We start from the raw sequence: 25,487 nt of genomic DNA, 5'->3' as shown, positions 1-25,487 counted from the left end.
GAATAACTCCTTAAGACTACAGCTCCATGTTGTGGAAACACAGCTTTTTTGTTGCAGATTTTGCTGTGTTTTTGTGAGCCAAAGCCAAGAATGGCTACAACGGGAATGTGAAATACTTATATACTTCGAACTTCTTCTCAAGACACTCCCGGCTTTGGCTCAAAAAAACCACAGCAAAATCTGCAACAAAAAAGAAATCTGCATTTCTGCAGTGTGCGGCCTCATCCTCAAGGTCAGTCCTGAAAAGTCATGACAAATAATGCAGTAAAACTATGACTGAAGCTTATCCTCTGCCAAATAACAAATCTTACTTGTGCCCATACACGGTATGTTCATTTCCGCATGCTGTGAATTCGAACACATAGAAGCTTTCATGTTTTCTGCTTGTTGAAGTTTTGTAGTCAGAATCCACTTGATGGCAGTGTAATAATCATACACTTGTTACAGATAAGAGCTCTGGGATGAGAGTTCATTGTTGTATGTGCAATTATTAGAGTCACTGGTTTAGATATAATATTCATCCTAAGAGACCTTCATCTACAATCACATATCATTGCTGCCCTCCAAAAACTAATTCCAAAATACCATTCAGATGTGTACTCTGTAATGTCTGACTTGCTAAGGAGTTTTAAATCATTATTTTCACAGTACGCTTTGAAGTTGTAGGTTATGGATTGGTATAGCAGCAATGCTGCCATTGTCAGTGCATGAGCATTACTTAGAGAAAACTTATTCTTAAAGAAGCACTCCCACGATAAAATCAAAGACCATAAAAAAAAAGATCTAGTCTAACTGCTATTTGTATATAGTTTACTGCCTTCTGGTCCTAAGCTGTGTCATGTGACTGACACACTGACTAAATGGAGGAAACTTACTATGACATATATTGCATAAAACTGGCATGCAAGTGGCGCATCTTGTGCTTTTGAGCCCCACTTTCCAATTATTAGGACAGTGGGAGGAGCGAAGTGGGGATCAAGTAAGGCTTAACAGCATTAATTAGTCTCATCTATTTAATCCCTTTCCAGTAACACTCAGATCCCTGCTCTCTTTACCTCTTGCTTCTGCTTGATGACAGGATACTAAGGCCCAATTCACATCTGCACATGGGAAAAATAATCATCATAAGAAAACAATTACTGCATAGACTATAATGGGGTCCGTGTGGTTTATGTTCGAATTCCGCACAAAAAATGCGGAGAAAAAAGTGCTGCTTGCAGGACTTTTTTCTCTGTATCTTTCATGCAGATAGGGGAATGGATTGGCCCGAATACAGATGGGAACTGGGCCTAACCCAAGTGCAGTCCGTGCCCTTTTTACTGACCCACAGACTAATTGTTGTAAACTATTAGGCTAAGGCCCCAAGGGCCGGAACTGCCGCGCTAAAGCGCTACGGGAACAACAGCGGCATGAACGCATTGCGGTTCTTCGCGCAGCGCTTTGAACAGAAAGTTCACAGAGTTTTCCTTGAATGAATCCCATCCACTTTGCAAGTACTGTAAAACGCTGTGATTTTTCCCGCAGCGTTTCCGGCCCGTGGGGCCCCGACCTTAAAGTACTGCCTCAGATCTGTGTATGAGTACATACTCTATTAAACATGGATTGTGAAATTTTTCTAGAAGCTTTAAGGCTAGGGTCACACTAATGCTCAGTTTCCTTCGATCGGGTCCGCATGGGGACAGAAACCCTGCCCACCTAAAAAAGCGGTTACTTGCAAAAACTTGCAGACCCAATAGAGCATAATGGGGTTAGCCGGGTTTCTCCCCAATTTCCAAAAATTTTATCCTGAAGTCAATGAACAGAAACGCCCTATTTGCAGGACTTTACTCTCTGTCTATTTAAGAGGAATCTCAGGCAGATTTGCTGAATGCAAATGTGAACCTAGCGTAAGTTCATCATGAGAATTTTTCCCTTTCCTGAATAAGAACACAAGAGGTAAAATGCAATAAATTAACTATGGTAACAACTCTGTAAACAAAATGAATGAATGAAGCAAAAGCCCTTACTGAAAATCGCCTGCACTGTGGACTTGCACAAAGAAGTCTAGAACAAGCCTTTGAAAGTAATACAAATTGATGTGTGTTCTTTAAAGCACAAATCACATCTACTCAGTAAAGAAAACCTGGAGAGGTCATTCCTTGTAAATGTGAAAAGCCCGAGGAGAAAGCAAAGCAATCTGTTTAAGCTTCATTTGTTACTAGAAAAAAGAATGACCAAAAATTGCTTCTAGGCCGTGCCGAAGTGAAAGCACACAGTGCACACACTGATGGATACATTGAAAGGTAACTGCTATCTGGAAAGGTGACATAAATACAGACCAAAGACGTTTACATCTTGACCTAGATTAGAAGGAAATACACAAGGATGCAATAATGTTATACTGCATCGGTTCATATGTGGTGATAATGATAATGACCAATGAGAGACTGCTGGTTCTCTCCAGTTCTGAAACAAGAGGCAGAAATGCCCCAAGCCATCCCAGAAACTTGGGGAGCACACAAATCCATAAGCGTCCTGCTCTGCCACTCTGCAGCTTGTAGGCAGCATTGGGATAACAGGTTGTCTGTATTCCAGTGCAGGTGGCACAATTACTTTAGTACCTCCCGCCTCCTAAGCCAGAATGATCACATCTTAAAGGGGTTTTGCCAATATGGACACTTAATCGCTGTCATGTGGATAGAGGATAAGTGTCTGATCGCTAGTGCCCATCAGCAGGGGTGGATCCAGGGCCGGGCGAGCCGGGCAACCGCCCGGGGCCCCACGCTTAGCGGGGCCCTGCGGCGCGGCCGGGACCTAACAAAATGGTCCCGGTCGACATGTCCCGATTCCAACTGAGCTCAGCTTTAAAGCAGGAGCTGACAGCTCCTGCTTTAAACGCCTATGTATTCGGCTCATTGGCGGTAGGACGCCGATGAGCTGAATGCATAGGCGTTTAAAGCCGGAGCTGTCACAGCTCAGCTCCTGCTTTAACGCTGAGCTCCGGGCCTCCGGCATTTGTAGCCGCGATGTGATGACGTCATCACATCGCGGCTACAATATGTGTATGAGGGAGAGAGCTGCGGGGGAACGAGGAACGGTGAGTGTGTGTATGAGAACGTGTGAACGGCATGACACTGGGGCAGATGGAGGGGGGGAGAACAGCATGACACTGGGGCAGATGGAGGGGGGGAGAACGGCATGACACTGGGGCAGATGGAGGGGGGAGAACGGCATGACACTGGGGCAGATGGAGGGGGGAGAACGGCATGACACTGAGGCAGATGGAGGGGGAGAACGGCATGGCACTGGGGCAGATGAAGAGGGGGGAGAGAACAGCATGACACTGGGGCAGATGGAGGGGGGAGAACGGCATGACACTGGGGCAGATGGAGGGGGAGAACGGCATGGCACTGGAACAGCTAGAGGGGGAGAGAACAGCATGACACTGGGGCAGATGGAGGGGGGAGAACGGCATGGCACTGGGGCAGATGAAGGGGGGGAGAACAGCATGACACTGGGGCAGATGAAGGGGGGAGAATGGCATGACACTGGGGCAAATGAAGGGGGGGAGAACAGCATGACACTGGGGCAGATGGAGGGGGGAGAATGGCATGACACTGGGGCAGATGAAGGGGGGAGAACGGCATGACACTGGGGCAAATAAAGGGGGGAGAACGGCATGACACTGGGGGAGATGAAGGGGGGGATGGCATGACACTGGGGCAGAGACGGGGGGGAAATGAAACTGTGGGCAGATAAAGGGGGAGAATGGCATGAAACTGGGGACAGAGATAGAGGGGGGGACATGAAACTAGAGGTAGATGAAGGGTGTATATGAAAATGGGGGGGAGATATAATTTACGGGTGACTGTAGGAGGATTATACTGTGTGGAATCACATGAAAATTGAATGAGAATGGGTGGAGTCAACATAAAGTGGGTGGGGCCTAATTTGTTGGCGCCGCACGTTTTGTTTCCTCTTTCTAGTCTTCGACAGTTGGGAAGTACAGGTTAGAAGTGCGAGACCCCCAGTAAGTAGGGCCCCGCCAAAGTCAATTGCCCAGGGCCCCGCAAACCCTGGATCCGCCACTGCCCATCAGGAGGATGGGAGACCAAAAGTCCTCATAAAGCTTCCTTGAATCGAACAGCAATGCTCTTGCAGAACCAACATTCCATTCACTTCTAGGAGGCTGCTGGGACTGTAATCTCAGTGACTGCAGCCCCATGAGAACCAAGCACTGGTTATGCAGTCACACTGCTCCATTTACAAGGAGGCCTAAAGGGGACTTTCAGTTCTCCTGATCACTGGAGAACACGGTGATCGGGCCCCTAGTGTAGTCTGGAACAAAAGGCTGTGAATTTGTGTGTTGGGAGAATGGAGATATTTGGGTATAATTTTCGTTGTTTTTTGGCACATTATTGGGGAATATTAATGGGGGCATCAGGTGATATTAGGGGTAATACTAATAACATAAATGGGGCATCAGGGGACATTGGGCAAAATATTACTGTAAGAGAAGGTTAAGGGGAAATATTAATATAAGGGAGGAAAACAAGGGACATTGGGGGAATATTAATATAGTGGGGACATCATATTAATATGTATTTAGCGAGGACAAAAGGGAAGATTAAAAAGGAATATTAATAAAAGGATGGCACTGGGAACATTAGGGGGATATTAATATAATGGGGGAAATTGAGGGGAATTTTATTGCAGTGAGACATCCTATCCTATTAATATTATAAATGTGAAATGTTTGTGGGTTTGTGGCTTTGGATGTTCGGCGGTCAATCACAAAAAAACCGCTCCTCCGATTTGGATGAAATTTTCCACAAACATAGTTCACACACCCGATTGCGCAATAGGCTACTTTTCAACACAATAACCCACATACGTTTTCCACACGAACCACTCAAAAAATCACCATCTCTGCTATCTCACACACTTTGGACCATAGCAAGCCCCTAAACTTCACATTACCCCCTACAGCCTAGCCCCTAACCCCACACACTCACATTCACATATACTTTCACACTTTCTCCCTCACCTTCACCATCCTGCAGGAGCCGAATTGGTTCCCTCTCCGGCACAGCCATCTTTGCCGACCCCCACCGCTGGGAGGATCCGCAGCACCGGCCACCACACTACTCCACAGGAGCATGCGCATTTTGCAGACATAAACAATGTGCTACTAGCACGCCACCATTTTGCGCCTCCACCTTAGGCCGCAGCACACGACATCCTGCCTCCAGGCCGCAACAGTCCCCGACGCCGCTATCACCTCCCTGCTGCTGCCTCGGCACGATCCATCCACCAGGCCGACACTGGTAAGTGCACGTTACAATTCCAACAGTGCCAACACCTTACGCTCCATAATAGCCTGACCCCTCTCCCTCAGTGCCCTTTCGTTACACTTCTCCAAACACGCCTCACACTTACTTGCAGCTCATGTCACCCCCCTTGCTACAGGCCATGCCACTCCTGTTCCTATGGCCACCGCCCGCCATAGTCACCGCTGCCTTCCACACCACCGCTGACATTGCCTCTGCTCCCTGCCGGCATAACCCCTTATAGTACGCCGCATGCCGCCACTTGCTGTCTGCCAGGTGCCCAGTAGCCCTACGCTCGCCATAGCCCTTCCCTGTCACAGTCGCGCATACACTGCGCTACCTCCATCATGTCTCTGGATACTGCACACTTTCTGGCCCCCGCCGCCTTCTCTTACCTTTCCCGCGGCTCCCGTCTGTCCCACGCTGCACGGAGGCATCCTCCTGTAGATCTCCGCCGCCGACACTGAGCTTGGTGGCCGCCGTGAGGGTTGCTATAGCAGCCGCTAGCTCGCCCACGCCGCCCACACACCTCCGTCTGGCCAGGCTGCTGCAGGCTATGCTACATAGCCTGCAATAGCACTGGCACGGTTATGCAATGCATAGCAATACAGTAGTATTGCAATGCATGGCATTGCAAACGACACCCCCTGCTGGTGTACAACGGTAGTGTTTTGCAAGCTGCTGGATGCAGCCTGCAAACCACTTTGCAATGCATGGCATTGCAAACGACACCCCCTGCTGGTGTACAACGGTAGTGTTTTGCAAGCTGCTGGATGAAGCCTGCAAACCACTCACCATACATTAAAAAAAAAAAACACAAAAAAAAAAACTGTGAAACACACACATTTCCTATCCCCGCCTCCAAAATCCACCACTAAACATTACGTCTGCATACACTCACACTATTATGCAATGCATTGCAATACATTACTATTGCAATGCACTACATTATTCAGCGCACCCCCTGCTCTCCTTCACACCCAGTAAAAGCCCATGCATTTGCTGAAAATACACCGCCACAAATACACGTATAAAGGTACATTCACACGGCGTAACGCGCCGCTCATTTGGTGCTTCTTTTTACGACGACCGCCGCGTTACCGGAGCGTTTAAGCCGCATTTGCACCGCGCTGTGGCTCGCTCAAGAGTATCCTGTGCCTAAAACTTACATGTACTGGCAGAAAATAACAAATCATACAATGTCGTATATCGAAGTATATTAACTTGAAACACCTCAGTCCAAAAGACTAGATGTTCACTTTTGGAAAACAACGTATAGCAGATATAAATAAAAAATACGTTCAACAAAAAAGCCTCACATCTTCTCTCAATTACCCAACATTCATATCCCATACCTTTTACATAGGAATCAAATTTCACCCGTGCCTCTATTCACACACTTCTACAATCACCGCAGACGAAGTCGCGGGTAGCAGCTAGTAATTTATATAAGGGGAAAATTAATACAGTGTAAATAATGTGTATTGTTATTTTAGAATGCCTCAGCTTTCTGTTGATGGCTTATACATGTGCTGTATTTTTTTTTTTTTTCAGAATATGTGCAGTGCCCAGTGTAAACTTCTGGTACCTTCAAATAGTAACCTGTATAACATTTTATTCATACAGTGATTGTTTTTTATGTTACACCAAAAATCCCCATTTACAATTATACAAATGTATAAAGAGTATGTTGTAAGCCCTTGGGGCTTTATTATTTAACCTTCTTTGCAGGAGTTATCAAGTACTGTATTTAGAAAACTGACCTTTGACCTCTATTAAATAAATATGTATAAGAAATTAGCACAATTAGTTAAAAGATAATGCCACTTATATGTTTAATAGATGTCATAAAAATAGCACATACCAAATTTGTATTTGTAAATGTTTTACGAATTTTCAGCTTACACTCAAAGTTGTTGAAAATTACAGTACAAATACGGACCTGCTCATGGACAGCCAAAGACGTGCCAAATGTGTTAAAGAGGAGAATCAATAAATTTGGTTCATTGTGCTCCAACAATTTTCAGATTGAGATATGAATAGGGAATGCCAGGCTTAATAAATTCTAGCCAAAGAGTTTAAAAATTAGAGATCAATTTCAACCTTTTAAGAACGCAGGGTAGTATGGGCTCGGTGACTTCCATATTTACTATTTATTATACTCCTTTATTTTTCTGTTGACACGTGAGTGCTTTTTCTTTGTGTAGCAAGTTGTATATATAGTTGGCACCATTTTGGGGTATATATGCTGTTTTGATCAGCTGGTATTAATGTTTTTGCGCAGTCCATTATTTTTTGTGTTTGTGGTGTTCATTCTGCATTAAAAATAACAAGGCAACTTTGTCCGCCGTATCAGTATAATTACAGTGATATTTATATCGATTTTATTATGTTTTACCTCCATTACTGAATAAAACACAATTTTGCAAAAAATAAACAATTTGCTAGGAGCAGGGCTGGCGTCACTACAGGGAAAACCTTGGAAAGTGCCAGGGTCCCAAGCTGCTGAGGGGCACCTGGCATCCGAGTTCTGACTTCCTCCCTTTGTCTTCCTCTACTTTCACCATGGGTCTTAGTTTACAACTAAGGCTGAATTCACACCTGTGCTGAGACTCCGCCGGAGAATCCGTTTAAAATCAGCAGAGAGAAAACCTCAGTATAAAAGCAGTGGAAATCGGACAGAAAACCAGCGGACCCCATTATAGTCCATGATTTACACAGGTAACTGCTGAATGATGGAGACCCGAACACTAGAGTGCAGTGACATAACTAAAGTCTTATGCACCCCAGTGCTAACTTTTGTCCAGGGCCTCCTACAACCTCCCTAGAGCTAATTCTAGATAGTTACGGTTGTACACAGTATTACTTGCTCCACAGTGGCCCCCCACCCCCTTCCCTAGAGCCGGTGTTGTTATTATACTCTGGTCTCCTCAGACCCCAGAGTATAATAAGTAGAGGCCCAGGAGAAGTGATTAAAAATAACAAACACTTATACTCACCTTACCTCTCCTCTCCTGGTCATTCTCGCTCCAACCTGCTGTCTGCAGCATCCTCTTCTGCGACTGAGGTCTCGTGCTTTAGATGTCAATGCTGGGGCCTGTGATTGGGTGTCAGAGATCAGGGTGGGTGCGTGACCTCAGTTAGCGGCCAGAAGAGCCCCTAAGTAGATGCTGAGCCCAGAAAAGGTGAGTACAAGTATTTTTAACATTTTTCTACACACCCCCTGGGCTGGCATCTATTAAAAGGGGACCCTATATGTATTGGAAAGGGACTAACAATATGTAAAGGCTTTCCCCGATCACTATCATGGTGTTCTGGGGCCTCGGCCATTTTCAGATGGCTGTGGGTCCTGTACCCCTCTGGGCCCAATCTCACCCTGTGCAACTACAATCATTACGCCAATGCTAGTGTGAACCTAGAATAAAGGTTTCCACGCAGGCTAATACAAAGTCTTGTACTGCAGGGCATGACATGCTGTTTGTGTGAATGTTCTGTCTAATGTGTCAATACAGATGAAAGTGTTCATTGCTCTGTTAGTACTATTAGGTACAGGAATCTGTCTTTCATTGGTTAAGACTTGTAGCTACTCATGTAGCCAAGACTCAAGAAGGAGGAGGAATGGAGCAACTGAAAGACTGTAAGATATCTCATCTGCTCAGTGGCGTAACTACCAGGGTAGTAGTGGTAACAGCTGCCACAGGACCCGAGATATTAGGGGGCCTGGCGACAGCCACTACCGCTGTGTTTTTTTTTGTTTTTTTTAATAGGCAGTTACGGGCCCTATTTACATACCGATCCTGGTTCCTGCCCATGGCCGCCTGCGGAGGCTGCTGTGAGCAGGAGCGGGGGGATCGGTAAGTAAGGTCGTGGGCCCCACAAACACTATTATTATACTCGGGGGTCTCGAGACCCTCAAGTATAATGATTGGAGGCCCAGGGGAAGTAAGAGAACATAAAAAACACTCCAACACTCCAAGTAGGCTTCGGGCCTACTTGATTGACGTCCCTGTTGTTGCGACACAGGCCCAGGTCATGTGACGTGCCACACATCATTGAAGATGGCCCATATCAACAGGGATCACATTTGAGCCATGGATAGGTAAGTAACAGTGTTTTTTATGTTTGTATTCTCCCCTGGGTCCCCGATTATTATACTTTGGGGTCTGAAAAGAACCCAGAGTATAATAATTATACATGTTTGTCCTCAATGGGGCAATAATAGTGTGTGCAGGGTAATAGTGTGTGCAAGGGCCACTATGGGGTAATAATAGTGTGTGCAGGGGCCACTATGGGGCATAATAGTGTGTGCAGGAATGCGCAAGGGAGGGGGCATTTGATCAGGGTCTTTGGCATCAGTAGGGGGGGGCGGGGCACCATGTCAAAAGATCGCCACAGTGCCCCACCATTCCTAGTTACGCCACTGCACCTGCACAACTAAACCTGCTGACAAACCTGTCAAATTCTGCACCACTTGCAGTTGAAATAGATGGACAAAAGGAGATGAATGTTTATATAGAAGTGATGTTAAAGCAAAAAAGATTTAGAAGTAGAGGTAATTTAAGTGAAACAATGAAATAAATGAAACAGAAAAATGTGTTTACTAATCCTGACTCGTCCCAAAAAGATTCTTCAGCCAAAATTCTGGCAACTAGCCATCAGAATGTCCCCTTTTAATCAACGTCACTCTTTTAGGGTAATTAGCATAATAATATATATCTCATATTTCCTGCCTCCCAACACTTTCATTATGACAGCAGGCAGGAGATGAAGGTTTCCCTTGCAGTAGCGATAGGAGTGATCAGTAGTCATCCCTGATGCGTTCACATGTTGCGCAGGCAGCAAGGACAATTTCCTATCCCCGATGCCACTAAAACTATCCAGTGCCGTCTTCTTTTTCGCCTCCTCCACCTCTTCTTCCTTGTCCTGTCACAACATCTTCAAAAAGTGCCTACTGCGGTTGGCAGTCAGCCATTTTCCTGTGACCAAACAGGAAAGAAGAGGTGGAGGCAGCGAACAAGAAGAAGGCGGTGCTGGATAGTTTTCTCGCAGCAATGGAGACGCCCCCAGTGCTATTTGAGTGCTGGGGACCGCCCTCAGTGCTGACAAAAACTAATTAGCATATGGACGAAAACAGGCATATCTAAGGAATGGCGGTGTGGAGAAGACAGCTAAAGGTAGGGCAATAGCCTATCTTATGGCTATTTTGACATCGATTTAGCTTAAGACGGGATTCTAATGATAGAATCCCTTTAAAGGGTATATGATATGTCTCTTATAAAATACGGGTAGCTATTTAGTGTACAAAGACAGTATGATTAAATGGTACATTCCCTGACTTTGTAGAATATCGGAAAAAACAAAAAAACAAGACAAGGGCAAGCAAATGGCAATTTAATATCACTTTTGAGTGTAAGTGACAATGGAGAGTGCTTGAAAGATGGACTTTAATGAATATAGTAAGTTTACTGCGACGCCCGTGGTTACTTAGAAGAAGAAGATAAAGCTGTCTTGTCATCTGATTGTCAACAATAGCTAGATGAGGATAACATATTAATGGCGTGTGACAACGGGGACATTTTATGTAAGATCTTGTACTGAAAATTTGTATATTGTGTTCAGTCCACTGAGCACATCACAAAACACAGAATAGTGTCTGTTCAAGAAAAGTAAATGATAATACATAAACTATAACGCCAAGCTAACAAAATAGCAAAAAGGACTAAAACTCTCCATCTGTGAAATGTAAATGAAGCATCTTTTTGACTTTGGTAGTGATTTATATCAGTAAAATTTCCCTTTGGCAAATGTATATTTATAGCACACGGCAAGTCAAATCTAAATTTAGGCCACAGGTCGGTGAGAAATTAAAATGAATCAGCAAAATTGCCTGTTCCAGTAGAATGTCTGCTGCTTCCACCTCCTGTTATCAGAACATTATTAATAGATATATGTTAGGACATCGCTACTTAACATGTGTTATAGTCGGGGACAATTTTGGCTATTCTGCTGCCTAAGGCGAAAATTGAAATAGCGCCCCACTTCCGATAAAAATCAAAAGCAAGAAATCCAGGTAGACAACTACTAAAGCCAACTGTACTTGCGTACTCACTTGCGTTAGATGCTTTCGCTCTCTGGCTAACCATTTTAGCATTGTGATTTTTTTTTTTTGCAATGGTGGACAACGTACCCGATAAACGCTTTTATGGAGGCCATACTACCTGTGGGGGAACGGTCGACGGGGGAAACACAATTTAGTAGAACTATGCTAAAGTAGGGGGGCACAAGGCGATGGAGCTCTATGGAGTGAACTTGGGGTGGGGAACATTACGTAGCAGAGACCAGAGGGACAGTGCAGGGGAGTGACAATACTAAAGGGGCTCTCAGAAAAGGACAGTAGCAGACACAACTTGCCAAAAGCTTCTTGGGGAGGGGGTGATGACAAGGAGAAGACACACTGCAGTAAAGGAGACCTTGTCACAAACATTTTACCAGTCACTGACCTGCACTGCAGATAAGAGATCATTATGTATATCGTCTTGTATATTCTACTGATGCTGTAACATTGGTCACCCAGATAAGAATGCTGTGTGGTATTCTGTAAATTCCCTTCATAGTATCAGTGGTATTGTATCCCTTTCACTTAGCTTTATTTGCTAGCAACTCATTTTTGAAACCTTTCAAGAAAAAGCATTCTTTCATGTTCTTGGCGAGACCGTCCTGAACATTTTGCTGGCAGTTTTACTGGCAATAGTCTGACAAGTAGCTCATTCGTGAAGCCTGAAGCAATGACTAAGACCGAGTCTCCCAACGAATTCTGGTTGAGTAAAATATAATACTACAGAAGGAAAATGAATGTCTTTGTGAGAAAAGTTGCTGGAAGTCGTTGATGTTATTAAGTCTGAAGGAATTTCGTTAGAGGCCACTTTTACTGCGGCAGGTAAAGGCGGTTTCTGCTGATTTTCTTATCTCATCTATTGAACCAGCAAATTCTAGTGTTAAGTTTTGTTGAAACTGTCTTTAATAGTGTCACTAGTGTGTCCCTTTGAGGGTAGGCCACCTAAAATGTCATATTAGTCGTAGGGCTGGAGTTAATTTAAGGCCAGAGTTTGGAGACGGAGAGTAAATTCACAAGTGGAAGAATTGTGGTAGAAATTTTATCTGAATAGGTTTGTTATGATGACAAGCACATGGATTTCTGCAAGCCCTATGCCAACGAATGGAAGAGTCGGAAACATTTTAGCATCCAGTATTATATGTTATAAAGAGGACTGTCACCAGCTCACCACCACAGAAGTTGGCGGCATACATTCATAGCCACGGCTTTGCTGATACCATCAGTGGTTTTCTTTTACTTGTATGCTCCCCTGTTCAGCTGTTATCTGTGATGTTAGCTCCAACATTGATAGCAGTAGGCAGCCAACTGGGCAGTCACTAGTATTTTGGACACTAAAGCACTGAACAAGGCAAAATACAAGTGATAGAAAACCACAGACTGAATCAGAGAATTAGTGGCTGTGAATTTATGCTGCTATCTTCACTGATGTGATGTGGTGAGTGGTCCTCTTTAAATTAAGAATGTTAAAGGGGGTTTCCAGGACTATGATATTGATTGCTATGGCCTTTGGACACTTTCCAAGCACAACGTTATATATTGTATAATCAGCAGCAGGTACAGAGACTTGCACAGAAACAGTACAATAATATACAATATGAATCCAACACAAAGAGAGTAACCCACGAGTCAAAGCGACCCGTGGGGGGCCAAAGAGACAACAAAGAAAGACAACAGAAAGACAACACACACAAAGACACGAAACGAGAGGGGAGGCAACAGACAATGGTAGGCTTGAAAATAAGTAAAGGGACAGGACTCACTCGACTCCTGAAACACAACCCACGGCCGCCAGAGGGTCTCAAATTTAGATGGCTCCACAGAATCTTCTGCGACCAAGGCCTCCATTCTCCTAATGAGGAGAAACTCCTGGAGCCATTGCTGGGACTGTAAGACACAACATTTTGTGTTTCTGAGTTTTTCATTTCCATCAAAATTACTGACATACCCTATCGTTGCACAAAAACAGACATGTGAATACACTCATAGACTTTCATCTGTTTAAGATGGGTTTTACATGGCCATTTTTCCTTTCGTGGGACCCGAACCTATCTCTAAGATGAAGTCGTCCCCCCACCACCACCACCACCACCACCAGGCTCCATACTATAGTTATTGCCACACTGCAACATTGCTGACAAAACTGTCCTCGGTGCTCGGGCTTTTCGGAAACATGTTTAACTCCCCAAAGTACTCTGTTTCTGTAAATAGGACTTGCATCTAGATGAGATCCGTGCCTATCAGACATTTATGGCAAATCCTGTGGATATCTATTAACTGAAAAACAGGAGAGAATTCATTGTTTTGAGTACTAACAGAATAGGTGCATACCCTATTGTGTTTCCAGAAATACTAGAGTCCCTCCTATGAGTACTGGTAAAGGGGGAAGGCACTTTAAGTACTATGGAAAAGATGGAGTCCTTTGTGTAAGAAATGGAGGAGGTAATGATGCAAATAATTGGGGAAGGGAAGTCCTGCTGTCTCTCCTAAGGAAATGGAGGCCAAAGATGACTGCTGGGTGATAAGGGGCAATGTTTTCCTACTGGTAAAAATACTGGTTACCATAACTGCTTAGGAGAAAGACTGTAAAAATGGCGAGGTTTCTTTTGGAATATGGGGCATGACCTATAAAGCACCAAGTGTTTGGTGTACATAAACGCCATATTAACTCAGTTCCAATAGTAAAGCAGAGATGAGAAGTCAATTGGAGTCCCAACAAATGAAAATAAAGTCGCACCACACATGTTTGAGAATCTAATAGCCAGTATTACTTAAATGCCTTGTGTATAAAGTGTTCCCCTAGCAGTAAAGCAGGGATATTTACATGAAATTAGGTTATTAAAGCTGCTGAAATGGAAAATGCCATTTTCTATATCATTAACAATCGTAATTGTTTATGTTCTGTGACTGAAACAATAAAGTCTCAGTAGTTTCCATTTATGGAAATAAGTTATTACCAATTAATAGTAAATAGGTTGTGTCAATGTGAAACAATCGTGCCAAAAGCAAATAGTTACATGTTGTTCTGGAATGCTCCATTAAGCATTCAGTTACTATAACTATCTGGGTGTATCACTGCTGTGAAAATAGCATAGGCTGGAACAATTAGCATTCGCGTGATGTGGCGAATACGCACAATGATGTCACAGCTTGTTTAACCCCTCCACTGCTGCCAGGGCTCAGAATAGAGATTGTTCATTCATCAGCCTGGTTGTGGCTGACGGATGCTGTGAGGATTGCGTGTTTGATACATTCCTCCTTTCACAGAATCTCATTAATGTTGTGAATTATTCTGCAATCTCTGCCTGTTATCTCATTCATGCTGTGTGTGTCAGATTTATTTCATGGGCAGTGAGGAATATATATGTATTCTAGAGGGAAAGCAAGAACCTTGTACTTAAAGAGTATTCTATTTATTACAACCCAAAACAATCTGCCATGCTTGACTTGTCTTGAACCTTTTAGGTACGTGGTTTGGTTTGATGAAACGTGATGGTTTAGTACATGTATTTTTATTGATATGCTGTTACTTTAGTCTTTATGTAGAATGGAATCCATGCAGCCGTCTAGAGAAGATATGCAAATCAGTCCATTGACATTAACTTCAATTGAATATTTCATTCGAGACTCTGCGACATAGGTATTCTGAGGTGGAAGCGTTGGTGTGTGGCATACGTGCTGACAAATGGCTAATACTAACGCTGCCCTTTCCTGTCTGAAATCCTGTTTTTCCATGTGCATTGAGTTACTTTAAGACAACAATTCTAAGTACCGTATACGGCCAGGCAATTATAACCTGAATCAAAATCACAATTAACTAAACATTTTACCTTTATTACAATTAATAAATGATTATTTTAGGACACTCTGCTTTTACATGCCGCACCCCCTATTTATATGCCGCTGAATTTTGGTTTCGGCTATTTACACATCAGCAATCCTAATTGGATGGCGTACAGCTTGTGAAGTATCATATAGTGAAATGTAGTGTGAGACAGGATGTCAAGAATGCAAAATAACTGAAATATGTCAGCAAGTTCACACACATTAAAGGGAGTCTATCATTGGGAAAAGTGGTATTGAGCTAAACACTAGTCTGAATAGCCTTTAAAAAGGCTATTCTACTACTACCTTTTGTTTTTATGTTGTCCCTGCCATTTCTTTTTAAACCGCTTTATTTCTTTATGCAAATTAATCCCACAGAGCACTCTGGGTATTCCCCAGGGTCTCCAAGCACCCCCCACATCATACCTTTAATCATGCCCCTCCATTTCTTGTGCTCCCTCTGTCCTTCTCCTCCCTGGATATTGTGCCACACTGTTTGAGGTAAAATCTCAGATCTCAGTTCAAAGCTGAGTTCTCCAGACAACTACACCAAAATGGCTGCTCGGACATGTGGTACTGCCATACCTCCAAACTTTTAAAGAACAGAAAGAGGGACAAAATGTGAGCGGGCCTTGGCAAATTTAGCTCCACCCATTTCCAAATTGACTCCGCAGATTCCCATCCATTTCTTGTTAGGTACACCCTGCACCCCATATATCTCCCCCATCACAGTCCACCTTGCACCCCACATGTTCCCCCCACAGTCCACCCTGCACCCCAAATCTCTCCCCCCCACACACAGTCCACCCTGCACCCCACATCTCCCCCTCACACATAGTTCACCCTGCACCCCACATCTCTCCCCCACACAGTCCACCGTGCACCCCACATCTCTCCCCCACACAGTCCACCCTGCACCCTACATCTCTCCCCCACCTACGGTCCACCCTGCACCCCACACCTCCCCCTCACACAGTCAACCTTGCACCCCACAGTACATCCTGCATCCCACATCTCTCCCCCACCATCCACCCCACATCTCTCCCCCACACAAAGTCCACCCTGCACCCCACAGCATCCCTACAGTACACCCTGCCCCACTCCACATTTCTCCATCTTCCTACACTGCACGGAATACAACTTTTGTACTTGTTCTTGCATACAAAGACATGCCCACCCAGTCACATGACAATGTTACACAGTTACTGCAAAGTGGAGGGGATTTTAGAAAATGCTGTGATTTCCAAAATCATTGTGGTTTTGGAAATTGCAGCTTGTCAATTATACCTACAAAAATCACCTGTGGTTCCCTATAGCAGTGATTTTCAACCAGTGTGCCGCGGCACACTAGTGTGCCACAACACATGGTCGGGTGTGCCGCGGGGAAAGTTCCCCAATTACACTTACCTTTCTCCTCGTTCCCTTCGTTCTTCTCGCCACTCTCTCTCTCTCCGTAGTCTGGCTACGTCATCACATCGCGTCTCTAACAGCGAGGGAACGAGGAGAAAGGTAAGTCTAAATGTGTACACTGTCTGCACAGATGGAGGGGACATGAATCTGGGAACAGACATGGAGAGGACATGAATCTGGGGACAGACATGGAGAGGACATGAATCTGGGGACAGACATGGAGAGGACATGAATCTGGGGACAGACATGGAGAGGACATGAATCTGGGGACAGACATGGAGAGGACATGAATCTGGGGACAGACATGGAGAGGACATGAATCTGGGGACAGACATGGAGAGGACATGAATCTGGGGACAGACATGGAGAGGACATGAATCTGAGGACAGACATGGAGAGGACATGAATCTGGGGACAGACATGGAGAGGACATGAATCTGGGGACAGACATGGAGAGGACATGAATCTGGGGGCAGAGATGGAGGGGACATGAATCTGGGGACAGAGATGGAGGGGACATGAATCTGGGGGCAGACATGGAGAGGACATGAATCTGGGGACAGACATGGAGAGGACATGAATCTGGGGGCAGAGATGGAGGGGACATGAATCTGGGGGCAGACATGGAGAGGACATGAATCTGGGGGCAGAGATGGAGGGGACATGAATCTGGGGACAGAGATGGAGGGGACATGAATCTGGGGGCAGACATGGAGAGGACATGAATCTGGGGGCAGAGATGGAGGGGACATGAATCTGGGGACAGAGATGGAGGGGACATGAATCTGGGGGCAGACATGGAGAGGACATGGATCTGGGGGCAGAGATGGAGGGGACATGAATCTGGGGACAGAGATGGAGGGGACATGAATCTGGGGGCAGACATGGAGAGGACATGAATCTGGGGACAGATAATGAATGATAATGAAATTTTGTGTTCATCGAAACAGGCCCAGGTTTCACACTGAGTATAAATACATTTAGAATCTATATTATTAACTATATGTATAATATGTACTGTTTTAGTGTCATTTTGTGCCATTTTGGTTAGTGGTGTGCCCCGGGATTTTTTAAGTGTAAAAAGTGTGCCGCGGCTCAAAAAAGGTTGAAAATCACTGCCCTATAGGTACGATGGAAGAGGAAAGTCTGCAGAGGAAAATCTCTGCGGACTTTCTGTGAAAAGTGCTTAAGGAAAAACTGCAATGTGCTGCTCCTGTGTTTTTTCTTGCAGGGCTGTCTTGCTGCAGCCCATTGCGTTGGGCCTTAGCCTTAAAAGTTGATGTTATAAATTCAGGAAAAAATTAGCCAGACTACATAAATAATGACCATATCCATCGGATCAGTCGACTATCTGAGGTGTTTTGGTGAAGGATCGAGTGTCTGATATTTTACCATGCCCAATTATATTTTCCTACAGAAGGTAACCCACTGCCCCCACTAATGTATAAGGTGTATTGCTGACTTTGGTCAAACCACTCTATCAATAGCGCAGATAGAAAGGGAAGCACAGGTAGAACTTTCTATGTGCCTGTTAATGCATGTACTGAAATGATAGTCACGTTGATAGTCAAGTAGTTTCTAGGCAACCTTAACTCAAACACCCTGGATAATATTACTGTAACAATACTGTGTACTATCTTTAACTGAACCCAAAAGCCTGCTCCCCACATCCAAACATATACACGTTGGGAGTATTTATTACCACTAGGAAGATATTTAGCACTTTAAACTCTTTTATACAAGATATTTTCATAGATACTTACTAGAACCTGTTAAGATTTGTAAATGCCAAATAATATTACTCTGACTTTCCCTTGGTGTGTTGATCTTCGGCTGATATAAATGTGCTTCGCATATAGGGGGCAAAATATTCTACATGCTTAACCTCTCCCTTTCGTCGAGTTCTTTTGATTTTTGTTTTTCGCTCCCTGAAATATTTAGCACAGTGGTTCTTAACCTTGTTTGAGGTACCGAACCCAGCAGTTTCATATGCACATTCACCGAACCCTTCTTTAGTGATAAATCAAATATGATTTTTTTCCAAATTCAAGACATAGGTATATGTTTTTTTACTAGTACACAAAATGAACCGTGCATGTGGCCTAGGGTTCGATCGAACCCTGGTTAAGAACCACTGATTTAGCATTACATACATTTGGAAATTTCATACAATATAAATGTTTCCATTTATTTTTCCTACTTAACAGATCTACTTAACCTCGGTACTTGTAGAATTACCAAAACAAATAATTGTAGCATGTATGCAGAAAGTTCCTTTGTGGAATGTGTATTAAATGTACTACTATAAATTATTTACATCCTATTTTACAATATTTCTGAATAGATTTCCCGTTTATCATAATCCCGTTAGTAATTATAATTACTGAAATAAGAACCAGAGGTGTAGCTCCTTGGTCATGGCCTTGGTCCTGCTATCCAATAAGTGACATATTCTGAGGACATATTATACAGGGCCTAACAAAGAAGAATTCACCTGTACATAATTATATTAAATAGTGCTGCTGCATCTATGAATTTCAGATTTACAAATGTGTCCACCACCGTGTGTATTTTTGCTTGACTTTGGTTAAGCAAAACCCTTAATTGTAGCCAAAGACTGACCACACATAGAAACCTACAGGATAGACATCTTATGACACAGTATCTCAAAATTGTGTTTTTTATAGCGGTCATCTCACATCTCAGGATACATTGAGCAAATAGAAAGGTTACAAAGGACACAACTGTATGTACCGCTGTTCTCTTATACGATAGAAGCGCTTTGTTGCCCTTGGACAAAGGTTGCCATGTACAAGCAAATATGTGAAACACTAATCTAAAATGTATGTAAAATGCATATTTGCTTCGTCTAATTCCTAAATAGCTATAGAAATCTATATGTCTCTTCAATATAACAAATGTTAGAGATAAATGCAGACAACAAATCTTACTATGCAAGTCAGAGAAGGTCAAGGATGAGATTTTGCTAATGAAGTTTATCATTTATTTATTATGCTTGCTTATAGAGTGCCATCATATTCCACAGCGCTTTACAGACATTGTCAATTACTGTCCCATATGGGGCTCCCAATCTACATTAACTATCAGTATTTCTTTGGAGGGAGCGAGGAAACTGGAGTACCTGGAGGAAACCCACGTAAACACAGAGAGAACATACAAACTCCTTGCAGGTGTTGTTCTTGGCAGGATTTGAACCCAGGACTCCAGTGCTGTAAGACTGCAGTGCTAACTACTAAGTCACTATAGTTATTTTATGGTGGTTATTAGAGATGAGCGAACAGTGTTCTATCGAACACATGTTCGATCGGATATCAGGGTGTTCGCCATGTTCGAATCGAATCGAACACCACGTGGTAAAGTGCGCCAAAATTCGATTCCCCTCCCACCTTCCCTGGCGCCTTTTTTGCACCAATAACAGCGCAGGGGAGGTGGGACAGGAACTACGACACTGGGGGCATTGAAAAAAATTGGAAAAAGTCATTGGCTGCCGAAATCAGGTGACCTCCATTTTAGACGAATAGTGGATTTCAAATCCGGGTCATATGAGAATGTGAACTTTGTGACTATGAGACAGGGATAGCTGTACAGGCAGGGATAGCTAGGGATAACCTTTATTTAGGGGGGAATGTTATTAAAAATAACTTTTTGGGGCTCTATCGGGTGTGTAATTGTGATTTTTGTGAGATAAACTTTTTCCCATAGGGATGCATTGGCCAGCGCTGATTGGCCGAATTCCGTACTCTGGCCAATCAGTGCTGGCCAATGCATTCTATTAGCTTGATGAAGCAGAGTGTGCACAAGGGTTCAAGCGCACCCTCGGCTCTGATGTAGCAGAGCCGAGGCTGCACAAGGGTTCAAGCGCACCCTCGGCTCTGATGTAGGAGAGCCGAGGGTGCACTTGAACCCTTGTGCACCCTCAGCTCTGCTACATCAGAGCCGAGGGTGCGCTTGAACCCTTGTGCACACTCTGCTTCATCAAGCTAATAGAATGCATTGGCCAGCGCTGATTGGCCAATGTATTCTATTAGCCTGATGAAGTAGAGCTGAATGTGTGTGCTAAGCACACACATTCAGCTCTACTTCATCGGGCTAATAGAATGCATTGGCCAGCGCTGATTGGCCAGAGTACGGAACTCGACCAATCAGCGCTGGCTCTGCTGGAGGAGGCGGAGTCTAAGATCGCTCCACACCAGTCTCCATTCAGGTCCGACCTTAGACTCCGCCTCCTCCGGCAGAGCCAGCGCTGATTGGCCGAAGGCTGGCCAATGCATTCCTATGCGAATGCAGAGACTTAGCAGTGCTGAGTCAGTTTTGCTCAACTACACATCTGATGCACACTCGGCACTGCTACATCAGATGTAGCAATCTGATGTAGCAGAGCCGAGGGTGCACTAGAACCCCTGTGCAAACTCAGTTCACGCTAATAGAATGCATTGGCCAGCGCTGATTGGCCAATGCATTCTATTAGCCCGATGAAGTAGAGCTGAATGTGTGTGCTAAGCACACACATTCAGCACTGCTTCATCACGCCAATACAATGCATTAGCCAGTGCTGATTGGCCAGAGTACGGAATTCGGCCAATCAGCGCTGGCTCTGCTGGAGGAGGCGGAGTCTAAGGTCGGACCTGAATGGAGACTGGTGTGGAGCGATCTTAGACTCCGCCTCCTCCAGCAGAGCCAGCGCTGATTGGTCGAGTTCCGTACTCTGGCCAATCAGCGCTGGCCAATGCATTCTATTAGCCCGATGAAGTAGAGCTGAATGTGTGTGCTTAGCACACACATTCAGCTCTACTTCATCAGGCTAATAGAATACATTGGCCAATCAGCGCTGGCCAATGCATTCTATTAGCTTGATGAAGCAGAGTGTGCACAAGGGTTCAAGCGCACCCTCGGCTCTGATGTAGCAGAGCCGAGGCTGCACAAGGGTTCAAGTGCACCCTCGGCTCTCCTACATCAGAGCCGAGGGTGCGCTTGAACCCTTGTGCAGCCTCGGCTCTGCTACATCAGAGCCGAGGGTGCGCTTGAACCCTTGTGCACACTCTGCTTCATCAAGCTAATAGAATGCATTGGCCAGCACTGATTGGCCAGAGTACGGAATTCGGCCAATCAGCGCTGGCCAATGCATTCTATTAGCCCGATGAAGTAGAGCTGAATGTGTGTGCTAAGCACACACATTCAGCACTGCTTCATCACGCCAATACAATGCATTAGCCAGTGCTGATTGGCCAGAGTACGGAATTCGGCCAATCAGCGCTGGCTCTGCTGGAGGAGGCGGAGTCTAAGATCGCTCCACACCAGTCTCCATTCAGGTCCGACCTTAGACTCCGCCTCCTCCAGCAGAGCCAGCGCTGATTGGCCGAATTCCGTACTCTGGCCAATCAGCACTGGCTAATGCATTGTATTGGCTTGATGAAGCAGTGCTGAATGTGTGTGCTTAGCACACACATTCAGCTCTACTTCATCGGGCTAATAGAATGCATTGGCCAGCGCTGATTGGCCGAATTCCGTACTCTGGCCAATCAGCACTGGCTAATGCATTGTATTGGCTTGATGAAGCAGTGCTGAATGTGTGTGCTTAGCACACACATTCAGCTCTACTTCATCGGGCTAATAGAATGCATTGGCCAATCAGCGCTGGCCAATGCATTCTATTAGCGTGAACTGAGTTTGCACAGGGGTTCTAGTGCACCCTCGGCTCTGCTACATCAGATTGCTACATCTGATGTAGCAGTGCCGAGTGTGCATCAGATGTGTAGTTGAGCAAAACTGACTCAGCACTGCTAAGTCTGCATTCGCATAGGAATGCATTGGCCAGCTTTCGGCCAATCAGCGCTGGCTCTGCCGGAGGAGGCGGAGTCTAAGGTCGGACCTGAATGGAGACTGGTGTGGAGCGATCTTAGACTCCGCCTCCTCCAGCAGAGCCAGCGCTGATTGGCCGAATTCCGTACTCTGGCCAATCAGCACTGGCTAATGCATTGTATTGGCTTGATGAAGCAGTGCTGAATGTGTGTGCTTAGCACACACATTCAGCTCTACTTCATCGGGCTAATAGAATGCATTGGCCAGCGCTGATTGGCCGAATTTCGTACTCTGGCCAATCAGCACTGGCTAATGCATTGTATTGGCTTGATGAAGCAGTGCTGAATGTGTGTGCTTAGCACACACATTCAGCTCTACTTCATCGGGCTAATAGAATGCATTGGCCAATCAGCGCTGGCCAATGCATTCTATTAGCGTGAACTGAGTTTGCACAGGGGTTCTAGTGCACCCTCGGCTCTGCTACATCAGATTGCTACATCTGATGTAGCAGTGCCGAGTGTGCATCAGATGTGTAGTTGAGCAAAACTGACTCAGCACTGCTAAGTCTGCATTCGCATAGGAATGCATTGGCCAGCCTTCGGCCAATCAGCGCTGGCTCTGCCGGAGGAGGCGGAGTCTAAGGTCGGACCTGAATGGAGACTGGTGTGGAGCTATCTTAGACTCCGCCTCCTCCAGCAGAGCCAGCGCTGATTGGTCGAGTTCCGTACTCTGGCCAATCAGCACTGGCCAATGCATTTCTATGGGGAAAAGTTAGCTTGCGAAAATCGCAAACTGACAGGGATTTCCATGAAATAAAGTGACTTTTATGCCCCCAGACATGCTTCCCCTGCTGTCCCAGTGTCATTCCAGGGTGTTGGTATCATTTCCTGGGGTGTCATAGTGGACTTGGTGACCCTCCAGACACGAATTTGGGTTTCCCCCTTAACGAGTTTATGTTCCCCATAGACTATAATGGGGTTCGAAACCCATTCGAACACTCGAACAGTGAGCGGCTGTTCGAATCGAATTTCGAACCTCGAACATTTTAGTGTTCGCTCATCTCTAGTGGTTATAGCTATGATTAATGTGAACTAATTAAAATCTATTATATTGATTTTTAAGGAGAATAAATATTAAACACAATTTTCTTTCCCCTCTTTAGTGAACTAAAGCAGAAGCTGGATGAAGAGGGAAATAAGTGTTCCATTTTATCAAAGCATCAAAAGTTCAATGAACACTGCTGCATTAGATGTTGCTCTCCATTCACATTTCTGATCAACTCCAAGCGCCAATGTCTGGACTGCAAGTTCAACATCTGCAAAAACTGCAGCTCCTACCAGAAGAAAGAGAAGGCCTGGATTTGTAATGTCTGCCAGCAAACAAGGTTAGTTCTCAGTGCTCAGTGGTATTTATTTATTCATATACATATAAAGGGGATAGCACTTAGGAGAATCTTAGCTAAAAGGCTGAACATAATATGAGATAACGTTTGTAAAAGACTGTTACTAAAAGATCGTATAAAATATTGGAGAATAATATTTAAGAAAAACAATTCTCATTTCGTTCTGTAGTATGGAGTCTGAATGTCTATATGGGAAATAAAGGTCATCTTTCCATAGCAAACATAGACCTGAGAACTAGGTGATGTTAAAATGAGAAGCGGCCAAAGATCTTAAAGTCCTATATCTGAAATCTTGTGAATATGTTTATCCTTACGTGTCTAGGCATAATCAGCTGTCCATAAACAAGGCCTTTGTGTGGTGCATCCTGTTTGTTTCCCCGTATAAGGACTCTACATTCTCCATTTTTAGTCACGGCACTTCCACATCCCTTGGGATACTTGGTTTCTGCAGATTAATCATTGAAAGACAATGCTTTATTGGGTTGATTGACATTGAACTATAAATATCTATCACACCATGGAAACAGGAGGAGAGTAATGACAGACAGATGCGACAGTAGTGCTGATACATGTCAGAGGATGGAAGTGGAAGTGAACTCATTGACTATTAGCAGTTGTGCTAAAAAATGTACTTGTGTGAAGGGATTTGCTATTTAATATACTTGTACCTGCGTTATCTCTCACTGTAGCTGTGACCATGTTTAGGATGCAGGGCAGTTTAATTGATAACCTGTAGGACTTTATAACCTGGAGTTGAGAGACAACATAGACAATCACTGATCGTTCCAAACTCACATGGTGGGGGGTTAGGCATAGGTGGCCTTGTCACTCGTGAAGGCGGAACCAACATGTAAAATATTGAGTTTCCTGCCAGTTGGAGGCATACACGACCTTCTAGACCGGGGGTGGGCAATTAATTTTCCCATGGGGCCGCATAAGAAATTGAAAGTATGCTAGAGGGCCGTGCCACGGCAAATTTAGCTCCACCCACTTCTATGTTGACTCCGCCCATTCCCAATCATCTTTCCATGTGCCCCCACAAAGTATAATCCTCCTACAGTCACCTGTACATTATATGTCCCCACATTATAATGTTCTCCAAAAGTCCCACAGTATTAAGTCCCTCTCCTGGTGCCCCAGTATAAACCAGCAGAAACTGGAGGGGACATGAAACTGGGGCAGCTGGAGGGGGACATTAAACAGTGGGGGTAGTTGGAGGGGGGCAATAAGTTGACAGCTGGAGTGGGACATGAAACTGGGGGCAACTAGAGGGGGACATTAAAATCTGGAAGCAAACATTAAACCGTAGGGGTAGATAGAGGGTGACATTAAACTGGGGGCAACTAGAGGCAGACGGGACCCCCTACAGCTTCCTCCACGGTTTAATGCCCCCTCCAGTTGTCCCCAGTTTAATGTCCCCCAGTTTAAGTGCCCTCTTCATCTACCCCCAGTTTCGTGTCCCCCCCCCTCCATTTCTCCCTCAGTTTCATATCCTCCTTTATTTGTCCCATTTCATGTCCCCCCTCCATCTCTCCCCCAGTTTCATGTCCCCCCCCCCTCCATCTGCCATCTCTGCCCTAGTATAACATTCCCCTTCCATCTCTGCCTC

General features: G+C 44.8%; 1 protein-coding gene across 2 annotated transcripts in view; it reads left to right on the top strand.

The window, feature by feature from the left end:
• Positions 1 to 25,487, top strand: part of MYRIP (myosin VIIA and Rab interacting protein) — a 346,219-nt gene that overhangs the window by 140,009 nt on the left and 180,723 nt on the right. For both annotated transcript variants that reach the window (XM_075271252.1, XM_075271253.1), the window contains exon 3: positions 23,639 to 23,860. In XM_075271252.1, coding sequence (XP_075127353.1) covers positions 23,639 to 23,860 — 222 coding nt within the window. The remainder of the gene's footprint in view (positions 1 to 23,638; positions 23,861 to 25,487) is intronic.

Source organism: Leptodactylus fuscus, chromosome 4 (assembly GCF_031893055.1).
Source record: "Leptodactylus fuscus isolate aLepFus1 chromosome 4, aLepFus1.hap2, whole genome shotgun sequence".
Lineage (NCBI taxonomy): Eukaryota > Metazoa > Chordata > Amphibia > Anura > Leptodactylidae > Leptodactylus > Leptodactylus fuscus.
Note: the sequence above shows the minus strand (reverse complement) of the source record. Positions and strands in the feature narration are given on the sequence as shown.